Here is a 20482-nt window from a genome sequence, read left to right on the forward strand (position 1 = left end):
TACGGTACTAAAGAATTTGGCCACCCCCTCTCTTCCCGTGGGTGTCGTAAGAGGCGACTGAGGGATAACACGGTTCCACTACCACCTTGGAACTTAAAAAGCCGACCGGTGGCGGGATAACCATCCAACTGCTGGCTTTGAAACACACAGGCCGAAGACGGGCAGCAGCATCTTCGGTGCGACAAAGCCAGCCCTGCGGTCACCAACCCGCCTGCCCAGCGTGGTGACTATGGGCAAAACACATGAGTTCACGTTATTTTTGGCGTAAACTTGTGGAGGCCTATGTCCAGCAGTGGACTGTAAAGGCTGTAATGATGATGATAGGTGTATGATTGATGGTCGGGAATTTTTTTACTTATTTAGTGCGAATTTTTCGCACGAGTATTGCCAGTTTAGATCAATTTTAAATATATCTTGATACGTTAAAACTTGTATTATATATTTTTTTATTATTTTACAACGTACATGTAATTAAACAATTTTTAATATCATATAAAAACGTAGGTACATGTAATCAAACAATTTTTAATATCATATCAAAAATCGACCGTTCCAGCGGGGATCGAACCTGCACCTCCGACTGACCGTGTCGGTGATTTAGCCAATTAAGCTACGGAACGATGTACCCGCACGATCGAAATTTTCGATATGGATGATTTTATATTCGATTCGATCACCGCTGGACTGGTCGATTTTTGATATGATATTAAAAATTGTTTAGAATTCCTTAATGTGTAATTTATATACGAAAATGTGTATGAGTAACTCGTCACGTCAAATAAATGAGTGTATCTTTATCCCACAGGGCGGGCGCGTGTCGGGCGCTCGGCGCGGTGATGTCGGGCTCCCCATGAGCCGACTGCTCTGTTGCCTGCGCGCGTGCCGCCCCGACATGGGCGCCGCACTCTCGCACCCACAGGTAACCAACAAATCGTATCCATAGATATTAATTAATTTATTATAATTAGGACAACTTATTTCGCCGCGTTGGCGTAACGGTTACGGTCATGGATTGTGTCTGTTGCGCTGGCGGTTGTGGGTTCGATCCCCGCACATGACAAACATTTGTATTGGCCATACAGGTGTTTGCCGTGGTCTGGGTGTTTGTGCAGTCCTTGTGGGTCTCCCCACCGTGCCTCGGAGGGCACGTTAAGCCGTCGGTCCCGGTTGTTATCATGTACACTTGATAGCGATTGTTACTCATAGTAGGGAATACATCCGCCAACCCGCATTGGAGCAGCGTGGTGGATTAAGCTCTGATCCTTCTCCTACATGGGGAAAGAGACCTATGCCCAGTAGTGGGATATTACAAGCTGAAGCGTACATTATGTCTTCTAGCAATGTGTCCTATGTTAGTTTAAAGTCGCTCAACGTGCAACGGAACGGGCTATGCTTGTGCTATATATATATATATATATATATATATATATATATATATATATATGCGGAATATATTCGGCACTAAAAAAAACTGCTTTATAAAAAAAAATATAAATATTTTGTTGAATTGAGCACCTCCTTATTTTTTTTAATTCGTCTTAAAATCAAACAGCGTCGCCTTAACTTGCCCCTACCAGTTACATATAGTTTATCGTAGGTACACCAAGGGCAAGTAGAATATATTACGTACATACAAATGTGTCTTAATTGTGTACAATTGGTGACCTTATCGCTTTAAAGCGATACTGCTATTATCAATCGAGTCGCGGATGATATTACGTTTAATGATCGTCATAGCAATGGCAATAACATAAACCTATACATATAATAAAATGGGAGGAAAGTCAAAACTGTACATTGAATATTTTTTTTTAAAATAATACTTGGGGTGTGATCTACATTCGATACCGAAGCCAAAAATATAGTTTTTAGAATTTTTGTCTGTTTGTCTGGATGTATATCCGGGATAAACTCAAAAAGTACCGCATTGATTTACTTCTTTGGCACGAATATTATTAAGAAGTCGGGTCAACATATAGGCTACATATTATCACGCTATCACCTACGGGGAACGAGCAGTGAACCTTTATTCTTCAACGCATTCTGTAACAACGTTTAATCTAACGAGGCATATTTGAATGTTGTTGTTATAAATAAAGACATTCTGTAGTATATTGAGTATCAGCATTGTACCCGTGCGAAGCCGGGGCGGGTCACTAGTAAATAAATAAATATCTTATAACATACACGGTCGTCTGTTCCTATGGTAAGAAGCGATTTCATGCTTGTGTTACAGGTAACAGCCGACTGTTATAACTATATATATATATATATATATATATATATATATATATATATATATATATATATATATATATATATATACATATATATATACACACATATATATATACACACACATATATATATATATATATATATATATACATAGAAATAATACTTATCACTACATAGTATAAAACAAAGTCGCCTTCTCTGTCCCTGCACATGTATGTACGCTTAAATCTTTAAAACTACGCGACGGATTTTGATGCGGTTCTTTTTAATAGATAGATTGATTCAAGAGGAAGGTTTATATGTATAATAACATCCATTAAATAGTGGAGAAATACTGTTATTTTTGATTTTTCTAATGTTATGTCGTAAAAAATATTATTTTTTTCGCTTAAATTGCAAACGCAGGCTGAACCCTACGAGATTTATCAAAATAATGTACTAAGTATTGTACACATTGAAAAGGTCTACAGAAAACTCCGCGATGGCATATACCTATCTCTTATGGATATCCCACAATAACATTTTTTTGTCATTTACTTTTTACGACAAATAATGGCTAATTTTCGAGCGAAGCGATTTTAACCAATACAGCATTAATCCTTATCCTATTAAAATACCTTAAATATATTTTTTATTTAATATAGATCTATATGGCCCTTTACAGCATATGATTTAAATGAATATTTTCGAAGATATTACAGATTTAAAAATCGCGGTACGTAGCGTTTGCGGCGGTTCCGACCGGCTTTTACTCTTAAGTTAACGCGTGCGGGCCACGGGCAGTAATGAATAAATCAAAAGTACTGGATCGATTTTAATCATTTTTTCAGTGAATGACATAGGCTATAATTATATTTTATACCCGTGCGAAGCCGGAGCGGGTCGCTAGTATAAATATATAAATACAAATATTACACCCAGACTCAGGCGGGAATCGAACCCGCAACCCGCGCCACAGAAAGCAGGGCCGCTACGAACTGCGCCAACGTGCAAGTCAAAAAATGTGAAACACATAAAAAAGAAGTATTTCCCTGTGGGTCTTCCCACCGTACCTCGGAGAGCACGTTAAGCTGTCGGTCCCGGTTGTTATCATATACACCTGATAGCGATCGTTGCTCATAGTAAGGAATATATACAACCCGCATTGGGGTCGCGTTGTGGATTATGCTTCGATCCTTTTCCCACATGGAGATAGAGGCCTATGCCCAGCAGTGGGATGTTACAGACTGAATCTGGGCTTAGAATGTCCTGTAAAGGATCTACTGCCATCTAGCGTCAGTCCTCTAAACTGAGTTCGCGTGGTACCTATTTTTTGAGGTGCCGATGTCGATTATAGGAGATTGAAATATATTAAAGAACGTCTCGGCTTTTAACCGTCTTCAAAGAGGAGGAGGTCATCAAATCGGTTGGTATTTTGCACGCCTCGATTACGTAGTAACTGTTTTGTAATCTGGGGCCTCGAGGAGGTTGTGCGTTACTCTCACAGAACGAAAAAAACGAGAGGCGCTTACTCTTAAACTTCTATCTATGTATATCTATATATTAATACGTGACTCTTAAACTTCTATCTATGTATATCTATATATTAATACGTGAAGCAAACTTTGTACCCCTTTCTACGAAAATTGCGCGAACGGAGTTGTATAATAATTCGTAATTTCGTAAACATATAGTTTATATAGAGTAGGATTGCAGAATGCTAATTCTTTTTTTAAATTATGCAAAAAAAAATTAAATCAATAAAAAAAACATTACACACACTACCGTGTATTTGACACACACACACGCCTACCTATATGCTATTTTGTTGATTGTCACAATGTCACAATGTCTATAGTCAAAATGAAATTTTTTAAAGAAGGTTCTTCGTTTTCATTATTTTTTAGTTCTTTTTTAATTTAAACTTTTAATTATGGTCGAATTTCGACCTCTGGCCGACCAATAGTTTTTATAATAATGCATCAATGTGGTATAAAATACATACTTTTACAGAAACAAATCAAAGTATAAATTAAATGTCATTTAAAGTCTTTTTAACCGACTTTCAAAAAAGGAGGAGCTTGTCAATTAAATTGTATTTTTATTTTCATTTTTTAACCGACTTCCAAAAAAGGAGGAGGTTCTCAATTCGACTGTATTTTTTTTTTGTGTATGTTACATCAGAACTTTTGACTGGGTGGAGCGATTTCGACAAATTTTCTTTTCATCGAAAGGTGGTGTGTGCCAATTGGTCCCATTTAAATTTATTTGAGATCTAACAACTACTTTTCGAGCTATATCTAATAATGCGTTTTTACTTGACGCTTTTTTCGTCGACGTACGTTGTATTATACCGCATAACTTTCTACTGGATGTACCGATTTTGATAATTCTTTTTTTGTTAGAAAGGAGATATCCCTAGTTTAGTACCATGATAAGGAAACCAGGATCTAATGGTGGGATCCCAGAGAAATCGAGGGAAACTCTTGAAAATCCGCAATAACTTTTTACTGGGTGTACCGATTTTGATAATTCTTTTTTGTTGGAAAGAAGATATCCTTAGTTTAGTACCATGATAAGGAAACCAGGATCTGATGATGGGATCCCAAAGAAATCGAGGGAAACTCTCGAAAATCCACAATAACTTTTTACTGGGTGTACCGATTTTAATAATTTTTAATTTAATCGAAAGCTGATGTTTGTCATGTGGTCACATATAAACTTTATTGAGATCTGATAACTACTTTTTGAGTAATCTTTGATAACGCGCAGTTACTTGAGTATTTTTTCGTCGATCTACGTTGTATTACTCGTCGATGTAATTGAAGTCGGTTTTTTTTCGTTTGCGAGCAAACACAATTATTGTGTATGTTATTGTTACCACAGAACTTTTGACTGGGTGGATCGATTTAATGATTTTTGTATTAATTGTAAGCTGACGCGTGTCATGTGGTATCATTTAAATTAAATTGAGATCTTAGAAGTACTTTTCGAGTTACATGTAATAATGAGTATTTACTTGACTATTTTTCCGTCGACCTATTATACTGCATAACTTTTCACTGGTTGTACCGATTTTGATGATTCGGTTTAAAGAATCTTTATTTTTCTCATAAGACATACAATTTCAGTATATAGTCACTTAAAATGAGAAACATTAAAAATAATATGAAACGGTATAGTAATATTCGGTGCGTGTGTCTATATGTTTTGGTGTGTGTGTGTGTGTGTGTGTGTGTGTGTGTGTGTGCGCGCGCGTGTGTGTGTGTGTGTGTGTGTGTGTGTGTGTGTGTGTGTATATTGGTGCGTGCGGTCGTCTGTTGGTGCATGCGTGCGTATGTAGCGTGTATTTGTGTATTTTTTATGTATGCGTGCTTGATATAATATTATTAATGAATTTGTGTTTTCTAGTATTTTTTATTTATTTATTTTATTTTATTTTTTTTAATTTTTTTTTTTTTTTAATTTTTTAAAGCCTGTATAGGCAAGTTAATATTACGTTTAATCAAAGTTACTAAGAATGTAATTTTTTAGCAATTCTTTAAATTTTGCCATGGACTTTACGTTAGTTATACATTCGGGTAAGTTATTATACATTCTAGCTCCATCATATTTTATATTTAATTTACCGTAATTTGTCCTGGTTCTGGGTAACTGTATTAAATTGGTATTTTTCCTGCGTTTACTATATTTACTGGGATTTTTGAGATCAAAACGTAACTGGGTTTGTAGTGTTCCTTTGAGTATTTTTCTGACTAACATGCATGTATTGTAGGTATATATCTGTTTTACATTAAGAAGCTTTGTTATTTTGTAAACATCTTTTGTAGGTGTCAAGAAATCCATTTTATACAGTACTTTTATTAGTTTATTTTGTGTTCTTTGTAAAGGTTGTAAGTTACTCTTAGCTGCGCATCCCCATATCTCAGTAAGATACTCTAGATGTGGTTTAACTAAGGTATTGTATATAACAATTCGTAGTTTTTCTGGTATGCATTTGGATAGATTTCTTAAGCAACCAAGTAAAGAAATTAGTTTTTTACGTATTTTCATTATGTGGGGTTTCCATGTTAGCTTGTGGTCTAAAATTAACCCGAGATATTTTTCTTGTTCGGATATTTTTAGAATGTCATTATTTATTTTAAGCGTTAAATTTTGATTAATATTTTTGTTTTTAGCGGCGAAAATCATGTATGCTGTTTTGCTGGTATTTATTGTGAGAAGGTTATATTTAAACCACTCTTCAAGGGTATCAAGATCTTTTTGAGATTTTGCCATAATTTCATTTATATTTTCTCCATAGTAGAAAAGGCATGTGTCATCTGCATATAATATTATATCCCCAGTTAGGTCGAGTTCACTAATGCTATTAATGTAAATCAGGAATAATAATGGTCCTAATATGGATCCTTGTGGGACACCGTGAGTTATCTTAGCCATAGTACTTTTACTGTCGCCAATCTTGACTATTTGATATCGATTATCTAAGTAAGACTTTAGAATATTATATGCAGTGTCACTAAAAAGGTAACTAAGCTTTAATAAGTAAGAGTGGGTGACTCACCGCGTCAAATGCTTTTTTGATGTCAATGAATATGCCTACGGCCACCTGTTTTTTATCAATAGCACTTTTTATATTACTAACTAAGTCAATGGTAGCTGCTAAAGTATTCGACTTCGGCCTAAATCCATATTGTTTCATGTTTTAATCGAAAGCTGATACTTTTGTTGTGGTCCCGTTTAACCGTTTTCCTGTTATTTGAACAAGATCTGATGACTCTTTTTGAGTAATCATTGATAACGCGTATTTACTCGACTATTTTACGTCTACCTACGTTGTGGTACTTGTCGATGTTATTGAAGTCGCTTTTTTTTTCGTTTGCGAGCAAACACAATTAATTATATTTGAATACTATTTTATAGTAAAAACAATCGATTACATAAATATTATGTTGGACGTCAACACTTTAGATGTACGGATGATAGCAATATAACGCGAGTCCCACTTGACGAAATAAACTGTTTCTTAACCGACTTGCAAAAAAGGAGGAAGTTCTCAAATGGACTGTACTTTTTTTTAATTATGTATGTTACCTCGGAACTTTTGACTGTTTTGATTAGTCGGTTAAACTTACTCCGTATAGACTATACGAAAGTTTAATTAAAATCGGTGTATTTTAAAGTTTTAAAAGGTGATGTTCTGTGTCCTCAGGAAGGCGGCGCATGTGACGGCGGAGCACCCGCGTCGCCCCCGACGATGGCGGATGTGATAAGGTATTTATTTTTTAATTTTTTTTTACACAATACACACACGGTCGTCTGTTCCTAAAGTAAACAACTTAATGCTTGTGTTATAGGTAACAGCCGACTGGTATAAGTACATTTTTTTTTCGATAAACATACTTATAAATAATACATATATGTATACATATATAAATAAATATATATATTACAACAAGACTCGGGGTGGGAATCGAACCCACAACCCTCGGAGCAGAAAGCAGGGTCACTACAAACTGCGCCAACGGGCTAGTCATAATAGTAATGACTTAGTTATTAGTAAAGTTAATTTTACACTTATAAGATGAAAAAATAATTCAGCTTAATTGTAGTATGGCAGGAAATGTTCAAAGTCTGAAGCAGCCCGACTGGGGAAGTGTCTCGAACTTCAGAAGGAAATCAAAATCAAAAACAACTGTATTGAAATAGGCTTCAAAAGCACTTTCGATTCGTCATTTTACAAATTAAAACTTTAAAATTAAATTATTATATTTGTAAAAGTGAAGCTACCACCGATTCGGAATGTAGATTCTGCAGAGAAGAATCGGCAAGAAACTCCGCAGTTACTCTTTTGAAAAATAATATATAAACTATGTTTTAGTATAATTTGATTCATTTGATCCAAATATTTCTCAGCTGAAACGGTGTGAAAAGGGTTGTTTAAATATAATAATTGTGTTTGCTTGCAAACGAAAAAAAAAAACCCGACTTCAATTACATCGACAAGTAATACAACATAGGTAGACGAAAAAATAGTCAAGTAAATATGCCTTATCGAAGATTACTCAAAAACTAGTCATCAGATCTCGATTAGATTTAAATGGGACCACAAGACAAGCATGAGCTTTCGATCATCGGTAAACCGAGTGAAAAGTTCCAAGGAAACCAAGATTACAGCTAAATAAATAAATAAATAAAAAATATATATATATTTTATATATATATATATATATACATACATATATCATATATCATATAACATACACACACGGTCGCCTGTTCCTATGGTAAGCAACTTAATGCTTGCGTTACAGGTAACAGCCGACTGTTATAACTATTTTTTTTATAAATATACATACAAATAATACATATATAAATATAAAATACAAATATTACACCCAGACTCAGGCGGGAATCGAACCCGCAACCCGTGAAACAGAAAGCAGGGCCACTACAAACTGCGCCAATGGGCTAGTCAAATAAATAATACTGTTTTCAAGCAGTGTAGTGTTCCTGTTGGTGAGTAAGGTGACGAGAGCTCCTGGGGGGATTGGGTCGGCAACGCGATTGAGATGCTTCTGGTGTAGCAGTCGTCTATAGGCTACGGCAATCGCTTAACCGTCAGGTGATCCGTACGCCTGTTTACCGAACTAGTTGAATAAAAAAATAAAAACATGTCAGATAGTCATATCAGAATCCTAACATGCCTATACGAGTGTATAACGTTGTAACTATCAACAGAAAAATCACGTTGAAACAATGTTGAACGCACTTGTAATGTATGTTCAAGATTAATTATCTGACTCATCTCGATAACAAGATCTTGACATATCTTTTAACCGACTTCCAAAAAAGGAGGAAGTTTGCAATTTGACTGTATATTATATATATACTAGCGACCCGCCCCGGCTTCGCACGGTTGCAAAGACTATCAGTGTTCCTCTACTATATCATGCTTGTATTATACATATAAACCTTCCTCTGGAATCACTCTATTTACTAAAGGAAACCGCATCAAAATCCGTTGCCTAGTTTTAAAGATCTAAGATATCCATGTATTGGACAAAGATCACAAAGATCATCCATGTATTATACCTTCCTCTTCAATCCTCTACTATATTATGCGTGTATTATACCTTCCTCTTCAATCACTCTATCTATTTAAAAAAACCGCATCAAAATCCGTTGCGTAGTTTTAAAGATTTAAGCATACATAGGGACAGAGAAAGCGACTTTGTTTTATACTATGTAGTGATTCTCTATAGCAGTAACCATGTGAGTAGCATATTATGTTCCATGTTATTAGATTTCCAGCTAGAAGTATTTTCGAAATATTCACTTTTACACTCCCAGTTGTCTGCGGGATCTATTGATCCGCGTTCTGGGGGTGCGGGATCCCGCAGATCAATAAGCCAATCGGGGTCCCGCTTGATTGCTAATTCCCGCTTTGTATGATTCCTATCCTTAGATCAAAATTAATCGTTTTATGAATATAGGAACCGGGCTACAGTTAGTCAGTCAATCAGTTGAACAGTTAATCAGCCAGTGAGGCAGTCAGACAGTCAATCAGTTAGTCAGGTGGTCAGTAAGTCAAAAAAAAACTATATTGTTTGTAGGGAGCGCAAGAAGAAGGCGGGCGGCGCGGGACTCGGGACGCTGAGGAGACGCATCGCGGCCGCGGCGCGTCGGCCTCGGGACGCCCGGCCCGACAGAGGTGACGCACAGTTATTTTATCGAAGTGCTTATTTCTAGTTATATGGCTAAGCAAACTGGTGCGAAATTGTAGGCTTATAGATTAAAGATTAGGTTCTAGTTGGCACCGAGGTTAGTGCAATCGTCCATAAAATACGTTCGCAAATATGGAGGGGGGGGGGGCTTAGCTTGATGAGATACGATAAGTTGGGAGGGGAGGGGAGCGTTTAGGGTTTCCAAGGGAATGTGACATTCGCATTAGCACACATGAGTTTACTTCATTTTTGGCGCGAACTTGTGAAGGTCTATGTCCAGCAGTGGACTGTATAGGCTGAAGTGTGTGAAATTCGCACATCATTGTTATTTTAAGACTGGGGGGGGGGTATAGCTTTTAAGATGTAATAGTGACGGTCCCTAATTGCGTTAGTAAGTTTGACACGTGGGTGTGCACGCGCGCAGGCTGCGAGCACGCGCGCTTCATCCGCTCGGTGGTGAGCTCGTGGCGCCTGGCGGAGGTGTTCCTGCTGTGCGAGGAGCTGGAGGCGGGCGCCGCGCTGCGCGACCTCGCCACGCAGGCCGAGCTGGCGCGCGAGCCGGCGCCGCGCCTGCACGCCGACCTGGCGCGCCTGCTGCGCGACAGGTACCGGCGACACATACACACACACATGTACAGACGTCTGCGCGACCTCGCCACGCAGGCCGAGCTGGCGCGCGAGCCGGCGCCGCGCCTGCACGCCGACCTGGCGCGCCTGCTGCGCGACAGGTACCGGCGACACATACACACACACATGTACAGACGTCTGCGCGACCTCGCCACGCAGGCCGAGCTGGCGCGCGAGCCGGCGCCGCGCCTGCACGCCGACCTGGCGCGCCTGCTGCGCGACAGGTACCGGCGACACATACACACACACATGTACAGACGTCTGCGCGACCTCGCCACGCAGGCCGAGCTGGCGCGCGAGCCGGCGCCGCGCCTGCACGCCGACCTGGCGCGCCTGCTGCGCGACAGGTACCGGCGACACATACACACACACATGTACAGACGTCTGCGCGACCTCGCCACGCAGGCCGAGCTGGCGCGCGAGCCGGCGCCGCGCCTGCACGCCGACCTGGCGCGCCTGCTGCGCGACAGGTACCGGCGACACATACACACACACATGTACAGACGTCTGCGCGACCTCGCCACGCAGGCCGAGCTGGCGCGCGAGCCGGCGCCGCGCCTGCACGCCGACCTGGCGCGCCTGCTGCGCGACAGGTACCGGCGACACATACACACACACACGTACAGACGTCTGCGCGACCTCGCCACGCAGGCCGAGCTGGCGCGCGAGCCGGCGCCGCGCCTGCACGCCGACCTGGCGCGCCTGCTGCGCGACAGGTACAGGTTTTGGTGTTAAATTTACCTACTTATTTATTAATTTACCAACGATATCCTTTACTATCCAACTTTATAATTGTAAGTAAGCAAACAAAACCGAGCAGAACAAATGACCCAATAATTCGGGTGCTCCTAGAGACCACCAGGGATCAAATCACTGGTTAAGAACCACCACTATAGGGCTTGAATTCCACCCTCTTACTACCCTCTGTCAGGACCCATAGGTTCAACAGCTCTACATATTTTGAAACGCTTAAATTCAGCCAGTAATTCCTCGACTTTGGTTTTTCCAGGTGGTGGTGCGACGTGGAAGTAGTGGGCGCGGGCTGGTCGCTACCTGCGCACCGCGTAATATTGGCAGCTAGATGTACTTACTTCCGTGACCTGCTCGTGAGATACCCTAAGTGAGTCGCTGCACAACTCGAACTATTTTTTTATTAATTACACACGCACACATATTAATTATATCATTCATCATCATCATCATTTCAGCCTATCACAGTCCACTGCTAGACATAGGCCTCCACAAGTTTACGCCAATAGTAGCGTGAATTCATGTGTTTTGCCAATAGTCACCACGTTGGACAGACGGGTTGGTGACCGCAGAGCTGTGTTTGTCGCACCGAAGACGCTGCTGCCCGTCTTTGGCCTGTGTTTGAAAGCCAGCGGTTGGATGGTTATTCCACCATTAGTCGAATTTTTAAGTTCCAAGGTGGTAGTGGAACTGTGTTATCCCTTAGTCGCCTCTTACGACACCCACGGGAAGAGAGGGCGTGGCTATATTCTTTACTGCCATAGCCACAAAACAGATTAATTATATAACTGTTGGAAACGTAACGATTTTTCTTTTAATTTAACGCACTTAATTGTTTGCAAAACACATCGTCTCTCGGGCTATCTAGGTTTTAATGAAATATATAGTTCACTAACGTGTGCCCCCCCCCCTCCCCCCAGCTCGTGCCGCATCCCCCTGGAGGGCGTGGGCGGCGCGCTGTCCCGCGACGAGGTGGAGGCGTGCGTGCTGGCGCTGTACGGCGGGCCCGCCGCCGGCGCCGGCCAGCGCTGCGACCGCTGCAGCAGTGAGTACCACACTGCCAAACTGCCACCCTGACACACTGACACACTGCCACACTGCTACATTGCCCTACTGCTACATTGCCGCACTGCTACATTGCTGCACTGCTACACTGCCACACTGCCACACTGCCACACTGCCACACTGACACACTGACACACTGACACAATGACACACTGACACACTTACACACTTACACACTTACACATTTACACATTTACACACTGCCACATTGCCACACTGCCACACAGTCGCACTGCCGCACTTCCACACTTCCACACTTCCGCATAGCCACATTGCCACACTGCTGCATTGCCGCACTCACTTAACACAGCTAATTTTGAAGTCAGTTAAAACAATACAAATAAAAGTAATGCCAAAATTTGAAAATAGAAATCATTCACTAATATAAAATTATTAATTTACAGAATGGGACAGGGGTATTGACTCGGAGGCAGAGCTGGACATCATCAGCGTTGAGAATTCAACGTGTAAGTACTCCAATCGCACTAATGGGCAAAGATCACTAACAAAGTCGTCTTCTGTCAACACATGTTTACTTCATAACCATTATTCCGACGCCGCGTTGGCGCAACGGTCATGGATTGTGCCTGTTGCGCTGGCGTTTGCGGGTTGGATCATACGGTTCCCCGCACATGACAAACCACCAAACCAATTTTTATCAAATTTTGTAAGCATCTGTAATTTGGTCCAACTTGGGAGATGGGGTTGGTTTTATCTCAATTATTGATCTCAACATTGGTTATTGCAAATTAAATGTTTATTATACGATATAAGTCTGTATTTATTGGTTAGTTCTACAAAATGCCAATAGATGGCAAAGATATTCGGTAGATGGCGCCGTATTTCTATTTCTAGATTATAGATGGCGCGTTTGAATATATTTTAATAAATTATAATTACTGAGCCACAGCAACGCGTGGCTATGTCAGCTACTACATATCTAATATATAAAATTCTCGTGTCGCGGTGTTTGTAGTTAAACTCCTCCGAAACGGCTTGACCGATTCTCACGAAATTTTGTGTGCATATTGGGTAGGTCTGAGAATCGAACAACATCTATTTTTCATCCCCCTAAATGTTAAGGGTAGTCCAACCCTAAATTTTTTTAAAAATATATTTTAATAATTTATTTTGTTTTTATTTTATTATGATTTAGCATCAAAAAATACATACAACCCAAAATTTTCATAATATATATGGCAAAAAAACGTTTGCTGGATCAGCTAGTATAAATAGTATATAATTACAAATATTACACCCGCGAAGCAGGCCATTACAAACCGCCGACGGGCTAGTGTGATAAGTAATGTGTCGGTCCGTCCGCAGTGCGTCGCGGATGTTCGTGCGGCCGGCCGCGCGTGGACGCGGCGCGGCTGCGGCGCCTCGCGGACCTGCTCGGGTTCTCTCCGGACGCGCTCCACCGCGACATGCGCTACCTGCTCGACTCCGGTGAGTGTGGCCGCTGTACGACACGCACGCACGGACACATACACACACGCACGCTCGCGGACCTGCTCGGGTTCTCTCCGGACGCGCTCCACCGCGACATGCGCTACCTGCTCGACTCCGGTGAGTGTGGCCGCTGTACGACACGCACGCACGGACACATACACACACGCACGCTCGCGGACCTGCTCGGGTTCTCTCCGGACGCGCTCCACCGCGACATGCGCTACCTGCTCGACTCCGGTGAGTGTGGCCGCTGTACGACACGCACGCACGGACACATACACACACGCACGCTCGCGGACCTGCTCGGGTTCTCTCCGGACGCGCTCCACCGCGACATGCGCTACCTGCTCGACTCCGGTGAGTGTGGCCGCTGTACGACACGCACGCACGGACACATACACACACGCACGCTCGCGGACCTGCTCGGGTTCTCTCCGGACGCGCTCCACCGCGACATGCGCTACCTGCTCGACTCCGGTGAGTGTGGCCGCTGTACGACACGCACGCACGGACACATACACACACGCACGCTCGCGGACCTGCTCGGGTTCTCTCCGGACGCGCTCCACCGCGACATGCGCTACCTGCTCGACTCCGGTGAGTGTGGCCGCTGTACGACACGCACGCACGGACACATACACACACGCACGCTCGCGGACCTGCTCGGGTTCTCTCCGGACGCGCTCCACCGCGACATGCGCTACCTGCTCGACTCCGGTGAGTGTGGCCGCTGTACGACACGCACGCACGGACACATACACACACGCACGCTCGCGGACCTGCTCGGGTTCTCTCCGGACGCGCTCCACCGCGACATGCGCTACCTGCTCGACTCCGGTGAGTGTGGCCGCTGTACGACACGCACGCACGGACACATACACACACGCACGCTCGCGGACCTGCTCGGGTTCTCTCCGGACGCGCTCCACCGCGACATGCGCTACCTGCTCGACTCCGGTGAGTGTGGCCGCTGTACGACACGCACGCACGGACACATACACACACGCACGCTCGCGGACCTGCTCGGGTTCTCTCCGGACGCGCTCCACCGCGACATGCGCTACCTGCTCGACTCCGGTGAGTGTGGCCACTGTACGACACGCACGCACAGACACACACACACACACGCACGCATACACGCACGTACGCATGCAAATGCAAGCATATACGCACGCACACAAACGCATGCAATACACACACGCACGCAGACACGCATCGCGCACTTTCACGAACACACACATGCACGCATATACGCACTCATACACCCACTCGAATGCTGCGGGCACTTACGCAGAAACGTACGAACGCACACACGCACGCACGCACGCTCGCACCCGCCCAAACGCACACACGTTCCGCTAGTACGTACGTTTGGTGATGTAGAGTAAGCCTTTCGATCTAGGGCTCAGAACGTCTTTGCGAGAGCGTCGGAGTATGTCTGGCCGTTTGTTGTGCTGAACTGATAAGAATTCGAAATATTAAAATGTAACGTGACATCAAACTGTTATAAAAATATCGTAAATGGGTATTACAAGTATAATTTTGATCTTGAGACTTATGTCCGTGTTGCAGGCGAGCTGTGCGACGCGCGCCTGTCGTGGCAGGTGGAGGGCGCGGCGGGTGGAGGGGGGCAGTACGGCTTCCGCAGCGCGCTGGAGCTGCCGTGCCACCGCCTGCTGCTGGCCGCGCGCTCCAGGTTCTTCCGGTGAGCGGGGGGGGGGGGGGGTTGGCTTAGAGACGCGTGAAATGAGAGCTCTGGTTACCTTACGAACGAACGGAGACACTCTTTGAAAGCAGTATTATTTTATTAATTTATTTATTTATTTTTATTTGGGAAACAAACAGTACAATATAACACAAAGTAAAAAAGAACAGCAACAAAATGGTCCATAAATCAGTCAAGTTTCCACTAACAACTAACACATATAATAAGCAGAGCGCAAATATTAAAATACTAAAACATTTTGCTTAGATTTTCTGTAAGGTCGAGGGACGTCCCCAGTAAGGCTGCTCCAGATTTTGAGCAGGATATATCCTGGTGTGCCCCTTATTCACGCAAAAAAGGCGCATCAAGACGTCGAGTTGCGGAAAATAGCCCGTGTACAACAACAACATCCTGGTGTGCCCTACCTCAGTTAGCTAGGTATTAGTCATAATGCCCCCTATGATTATGAGATTTGGGTTTTAGAGGAGGTATTACGGGTGGATAGTGTCAGTGGTGGGCTATAGTCTAGCTGTGTATTGTAAAAGAAAATGTATATGCTTGTAAGCATACGTAAGTAATTTTATAAAAAAATCCCTCATCGTCTGACCACGTCCTAGCTTTATCACCTATGGTATTATAAGGCACGATGTTCAAAAAAAAAATTTTGCGTACGTACAAAATACACATGTCAGAAGTGAAACTGCTTTGGCAAACTAATTGAAAAAAAAAACAAAAAGCCAACGTCACGCGGTGTTCCCAGGCGGTCACCCATTCAAGTATTGACCGCGCCCGACATTGCTTAACTTCGGTGATCAGACGAGAACCGGTGTATTCAACGTGGTATGGACGTTTAAAAATCCGTAACTCTGACGCGTTTGATCCTTAAGAATTTTATCCCTCATGCTTACTTCAACTATTTTAGAGCTAGTGATTGTTAATTTAATAAAAAATAGAAAAGCCTCAAAAGAAAAAAAAAATCTTGACAATTCTTCTCGGAAGAATTCATATCGGTAATAGCTGGACATCAACCGTAATATATTGTACGGTAATGTTTCAAAGGTTCTGTTCAGGCCTCCTCGAATATGAATTTAGATTTAGGGTAATAAAATTTTCCATATCTGCCAACTCGCAATGGGATTAAGCTCAAACCCTTCTCCTAGATTTAGATCCTAGATATCTCCTAGATAGATAGGTTTGAGCTTAATTAAGGGTCTAGGACCTAGACGGAGAAAGAGGCCTATGCCCAGCAGTGCGATGTTACAGACTGAATCGAATTTAATAAAATGTTGTCAATTTCTATAACATGCAAATGTTTCTTCCTCCAGGAGTGTGATGTCCAGGCGCGGCGCCAGCGGAGCGGGCACGGTGTGTGTGGACGAGAAGGTCCTGCCGAGGAGGTTCGCCCGAGCGCTGCTGCACGCCGCCTACACCGACCAGGTGTGATTCGTGGGACAACTCACACTTGACCAAATTGACAGAAATGATATTCCCTAAGAGCGTTTTTGAAGTAAAACTTCTTTACGTACACTTGACTTGGGGAGAGTAAGCTGGTGATTGCGTGACGAGAGCGTTAGGAAAAGTGTGATCAGGCGTGGCGAACGGAAGTTGAGAGGGAAATATGAGTCAGATGGAGCTAAAGAAGTTTTACTTAACTTTTGTAGTCTAAAGCACGCTAAATAAGAAAGTTTCATAAGAATTGGTTGAGCCGTTTCGGAGGAACGGACCACTAACACTGTTACGCGAGAATTTTATATATTACTAGCTGACCCCGCAAACGTTGCTTTGCCATATATGTTATTAACCCGCTTAATCCCCCCCCTTATAACTTAGGGGTATGAAAAATAGATGTTGGCCGATTCTCAGAACTACCCGATATGCCCACAAAATTTTATTAAAATCGGTCGAGCCATTTCGGAGGAGCTCAATGTTTAATACCATGACACGAGAATTTTATACATTAGAAATATATTTATAGGATAGAATATATCGATATATATATTTTTATCTCATTTCAGGTGGATCTCACTCTCATAGGCAGGACTTCCTCATCTCCATCTTCGACCAACAGCAGCGGGAACGGCGGGACGGTGAGTTGACTTTGATTTGTTGTATAAGTATAACAACCGCTCTGGAATAGTGGTATGATTTGTCGCCTATAACACCGACGGTTTACGGGTTCGACTCCCGCTCGGGGTGGATTTTGTATTTGTACAAATATTTGTTTCCGGTTTGGATGTGTGTCCTCGAGGGTCTCCCCAGCGTGCCTCGGAGGGCTCGTTAAGCAGTCGGTCCCGTTTGTTATCATGTACACCTGATAGCGATCGTTACTCATAGTAGGGAATATATCCGCCAACCTGCATTGGAGCAGCGTGGTGGATAAAGCTCTGATCCTTCTCCTGCATGGAGAAAGAGGCCTATTCCCAGTAGTGGGATATTACAGGCTGAATGCGTGTTGTATAGGAGCTGTATTAAGACAAATGTCTGTCACTGTCAGAGCGTTTGTGTCGTTCTGTGTGAGACATTGTTTACTGGTTTGAGATGATATGTGATGGAAGGTTAATTAGGTAAACAAGCTTAACCGAACTGGATGTAATTAAATCCAGCACTGTCTTAGCGAGATGGCTAATTTTGGGTAAATTTTCCTTTAGAGTTTTCAAAAGCCTTCCATAAGTTTTTTATGTAAAAAAATTAAATTTCAATAAACGATTTGTTTTAATTGTACGTATTTAACAACAAAACGTCTTTTTGTCAGCGTGGAATAGATTTTTGAAAACGTTAACCAATACTGCTTATGAATCAATATCGTTGTATGTATAAGTTGTGCAACGCTCGACAGATGGCGTGCGGATCGACGTAGGTCGCGTTAAACCTTTATTTGTTCGGTATGGTATGTAAGGTCAATGATTTGAATAAATCGTCGATGGGTCATCCAATTGGTCGTCGGAGTCGGTTGTCGACACGTAGATCCAGAATACTGTTGTGGTTTTATTTATTCAACCCTTCAAGTAGCTCACAACTATTTCAAAAGTGGACCGCCGTGCCAATACATAGATTACAATAACAGAGGTGGGGCGGTGCTTTCAAGTAGGCTTCCTGTGGTGAGTGAGGTGACCAGAGCTCATGGGGGGATGGGGGTAGGGTCGGCGACATAACGATGTTTCTGGTGTCGCAGACGTCTATAAGCTACGGTAATCGCTTACCATCAGGTGAGCCGTACGCTTGTTTGCCGACCTAGTTGTATAAAAAAAAACATAAAAGAAAAGTCAATAATTCTGTCTGTTTATCTTTTGCAGTTGCGAGGCAGCGGTCCAAGAGGGTCTTCGTTACAAATGTTGGATGACGCGTTTCAGTTGTACGAGATAGCCAGGTAAATAAGAATTAAAAAGAAATATATATATATATACATAGAAATATATATACTGAAAGACGCTAATTAGATTTGTATTCAGATTTGTAGGCAATTTCGAAAATGACGGAATTGTCTGGCTTCTTTGGATCTTGAATATTTACTACTTGGATTTTGTCTAAGTGTCGTCTAGTCAGATCCTTTTCCAGATCGATGCTTGGACTTGTTATGTTAATATCTGTTAATGTAATTTGTTCGACTTGTTAATTAATGATTAATTAAATAAATAATAATTTGTTACGTCGGGCTTTCCTCATTACTGTCCCCGCGAAAAAAATAATATTGCATGTTAAATTTTTCAAATTAATAACCTTAGTAGAATTTTTTGTGTCGTTATCTACAGCTCTTTTACGGTTATCGTTAAGTACCTCTACCATGAGTTTTTGTTACAAGCGCACATGACATAACTACAGTAGTAAACGTAGAAACGCAACAGGAATAGTTATCTATACCATACCTATTTTGAGTATTTCTAAATTTCACTATAGAGTCTATCGAGCACTCGATAAGACTTATAGTTTTAAATCCGTTATATTGGTATTAGTTACTAATATCTTTATCTCTTTCTTCCGTATAGAAAAAAGAAAGAGTAAACATGATGACTTTCGAATGAAGTGAGGTCTAAACGAAGTTTAAAATAATCCGACAAAAATGCAAAGCAGCATATTACAGTGTATTCATGCGAGCTCAAGAACTTCTAAATTTTTTCAATTTATTCCGTCAGCTTAAATGTCTAACTTACGTTGTTGTCAAACACTTGTGAAACAATCATATTGTTTAATTGTTATACAATAATTCTAAAGCAATAAAATATAAAAAATGAGAACTAATGCTTCCCAGTTCGAACTTATGGTGGATTATATGAAAAAGTAAGTGTTTATTTAAGTGTTATGGTTATTTATCTCTTTCTTTATTTACGTAAATCGTGATCATAATTTTATAAATAAATTGTATAATTTGTATTATATTATTATATTATTTCGTAAATTGAATATAGAAAATAATATTATTATATCGTAAATTGTGTTTTAGGAACGGGGCTATGTTCTACCAAATATAATGCAATTAAATAGTATATAAACCTAATAATTATAAACTTCTCGCACGATTTTTTCAAGTGAGTGACGCAACTATAATAGTAACGTTAAACAGGGTGACATCTGTCAAATATGTTACTCATGGTAGCGAATTGTATGAAAATATCGGCGCTCTAGAATGACATTTACGAGTGTAGTTAACTTAACTGTCCTGAGAAAACTTATGGTACCAAATATAGTAATGATAGTATCCGGTAGAGGCGCTGCTCAACTTGCCATACAAATTTTCTACTACACTCGCTAACGTGTATCGTCTCTGGAAACTCATGGTAGACGTAAAGTTCTACACAGCTGGGGGGGGGGGGGGCGTGTCTTCGAACCTTAATATTTTAATTAACCGTCTTTAAAAAAGGGAGGAGGTTTCCTAGTTCGACCTATTACTATATATATATATATATATATATATATATATATATACATCCTGCTAATAATTAGG

The 20482-nt window shown here is 41.7% G+C and overlaps 1 protein-coding gene and 1 non-coding gene across 2 annotated transcripts in view; one reads left to right on the plus strand and one right to left on the minus strand.

The window, feature by feature from the left end:
• Positions 1–648: 648 nt before the first annotated feature.
• The window catches only part of LOC123665840 (BTB/POZ domain-containing protein 7), a gene marked incomplete at its 3' end in the record, with an annotated part of 50649 nt that continues 30815 nt past the window's right edge, over positions 649–20482 (plus strand). Inside the window, exons 1-13 of the mRNA XM_045600073.1 lie at positions 649–687; positions 806–919; positions 7430–7491; positions 9834–9931; positions 10369–10549; positions 11581–11691; positions 12242–12366; positions 12791–12853; positions 13713–13835; positions 15411–15543; positions 16869–16980; positions 17559–17630; positions 18837–18910. Of these exons, the coding sequence (XP_045456029.1) occupies positions 649–687; positions 806–919; positions 7430–7491; positions 9834–9931; positions 10369–10549; positions 11581–11691; positions 12242–12366; positions 12791–12853; positions 13713–13835; positions 15411–15543; positions 16869–16980; positions 17559–17630; positions 18837–18910 (1307 nt within the window). The remainder of the gene's footprint in view (positions 688–805; positions 920–7429; positions 7492–9833; positions 9932–10368; positions 10550–11580; positions 11692–12241; positions 12367–12790; positions 12854–13712; positions 13836–15410; positions 15544–16868; positions 16981–17558; positions 17631–18836; positions 18911–20482) is intronic.
• On the minus strand, positions 16279–16397 carry LOC123666298. The gene has a single exon (XR_006745207.1). It is a non-coding gene; the product is annotated as a 5S ribosomal RNA (ribosomal RNA).

Source organism: Melitaea cinxia, chromosome 25 (genome assembly GCF_905220565.1).
Source record: "Melitaea cinxia chromosome 25, ilMelCinx1.1, whole genome shotgun sequence".
Classification (NCBI taxonomy): Eukaryota; Metazoa; Arthropoda; class Insecta; order Lepidoptera; family Nymphalidae; genus Melitaea; species Melitaea cinxia.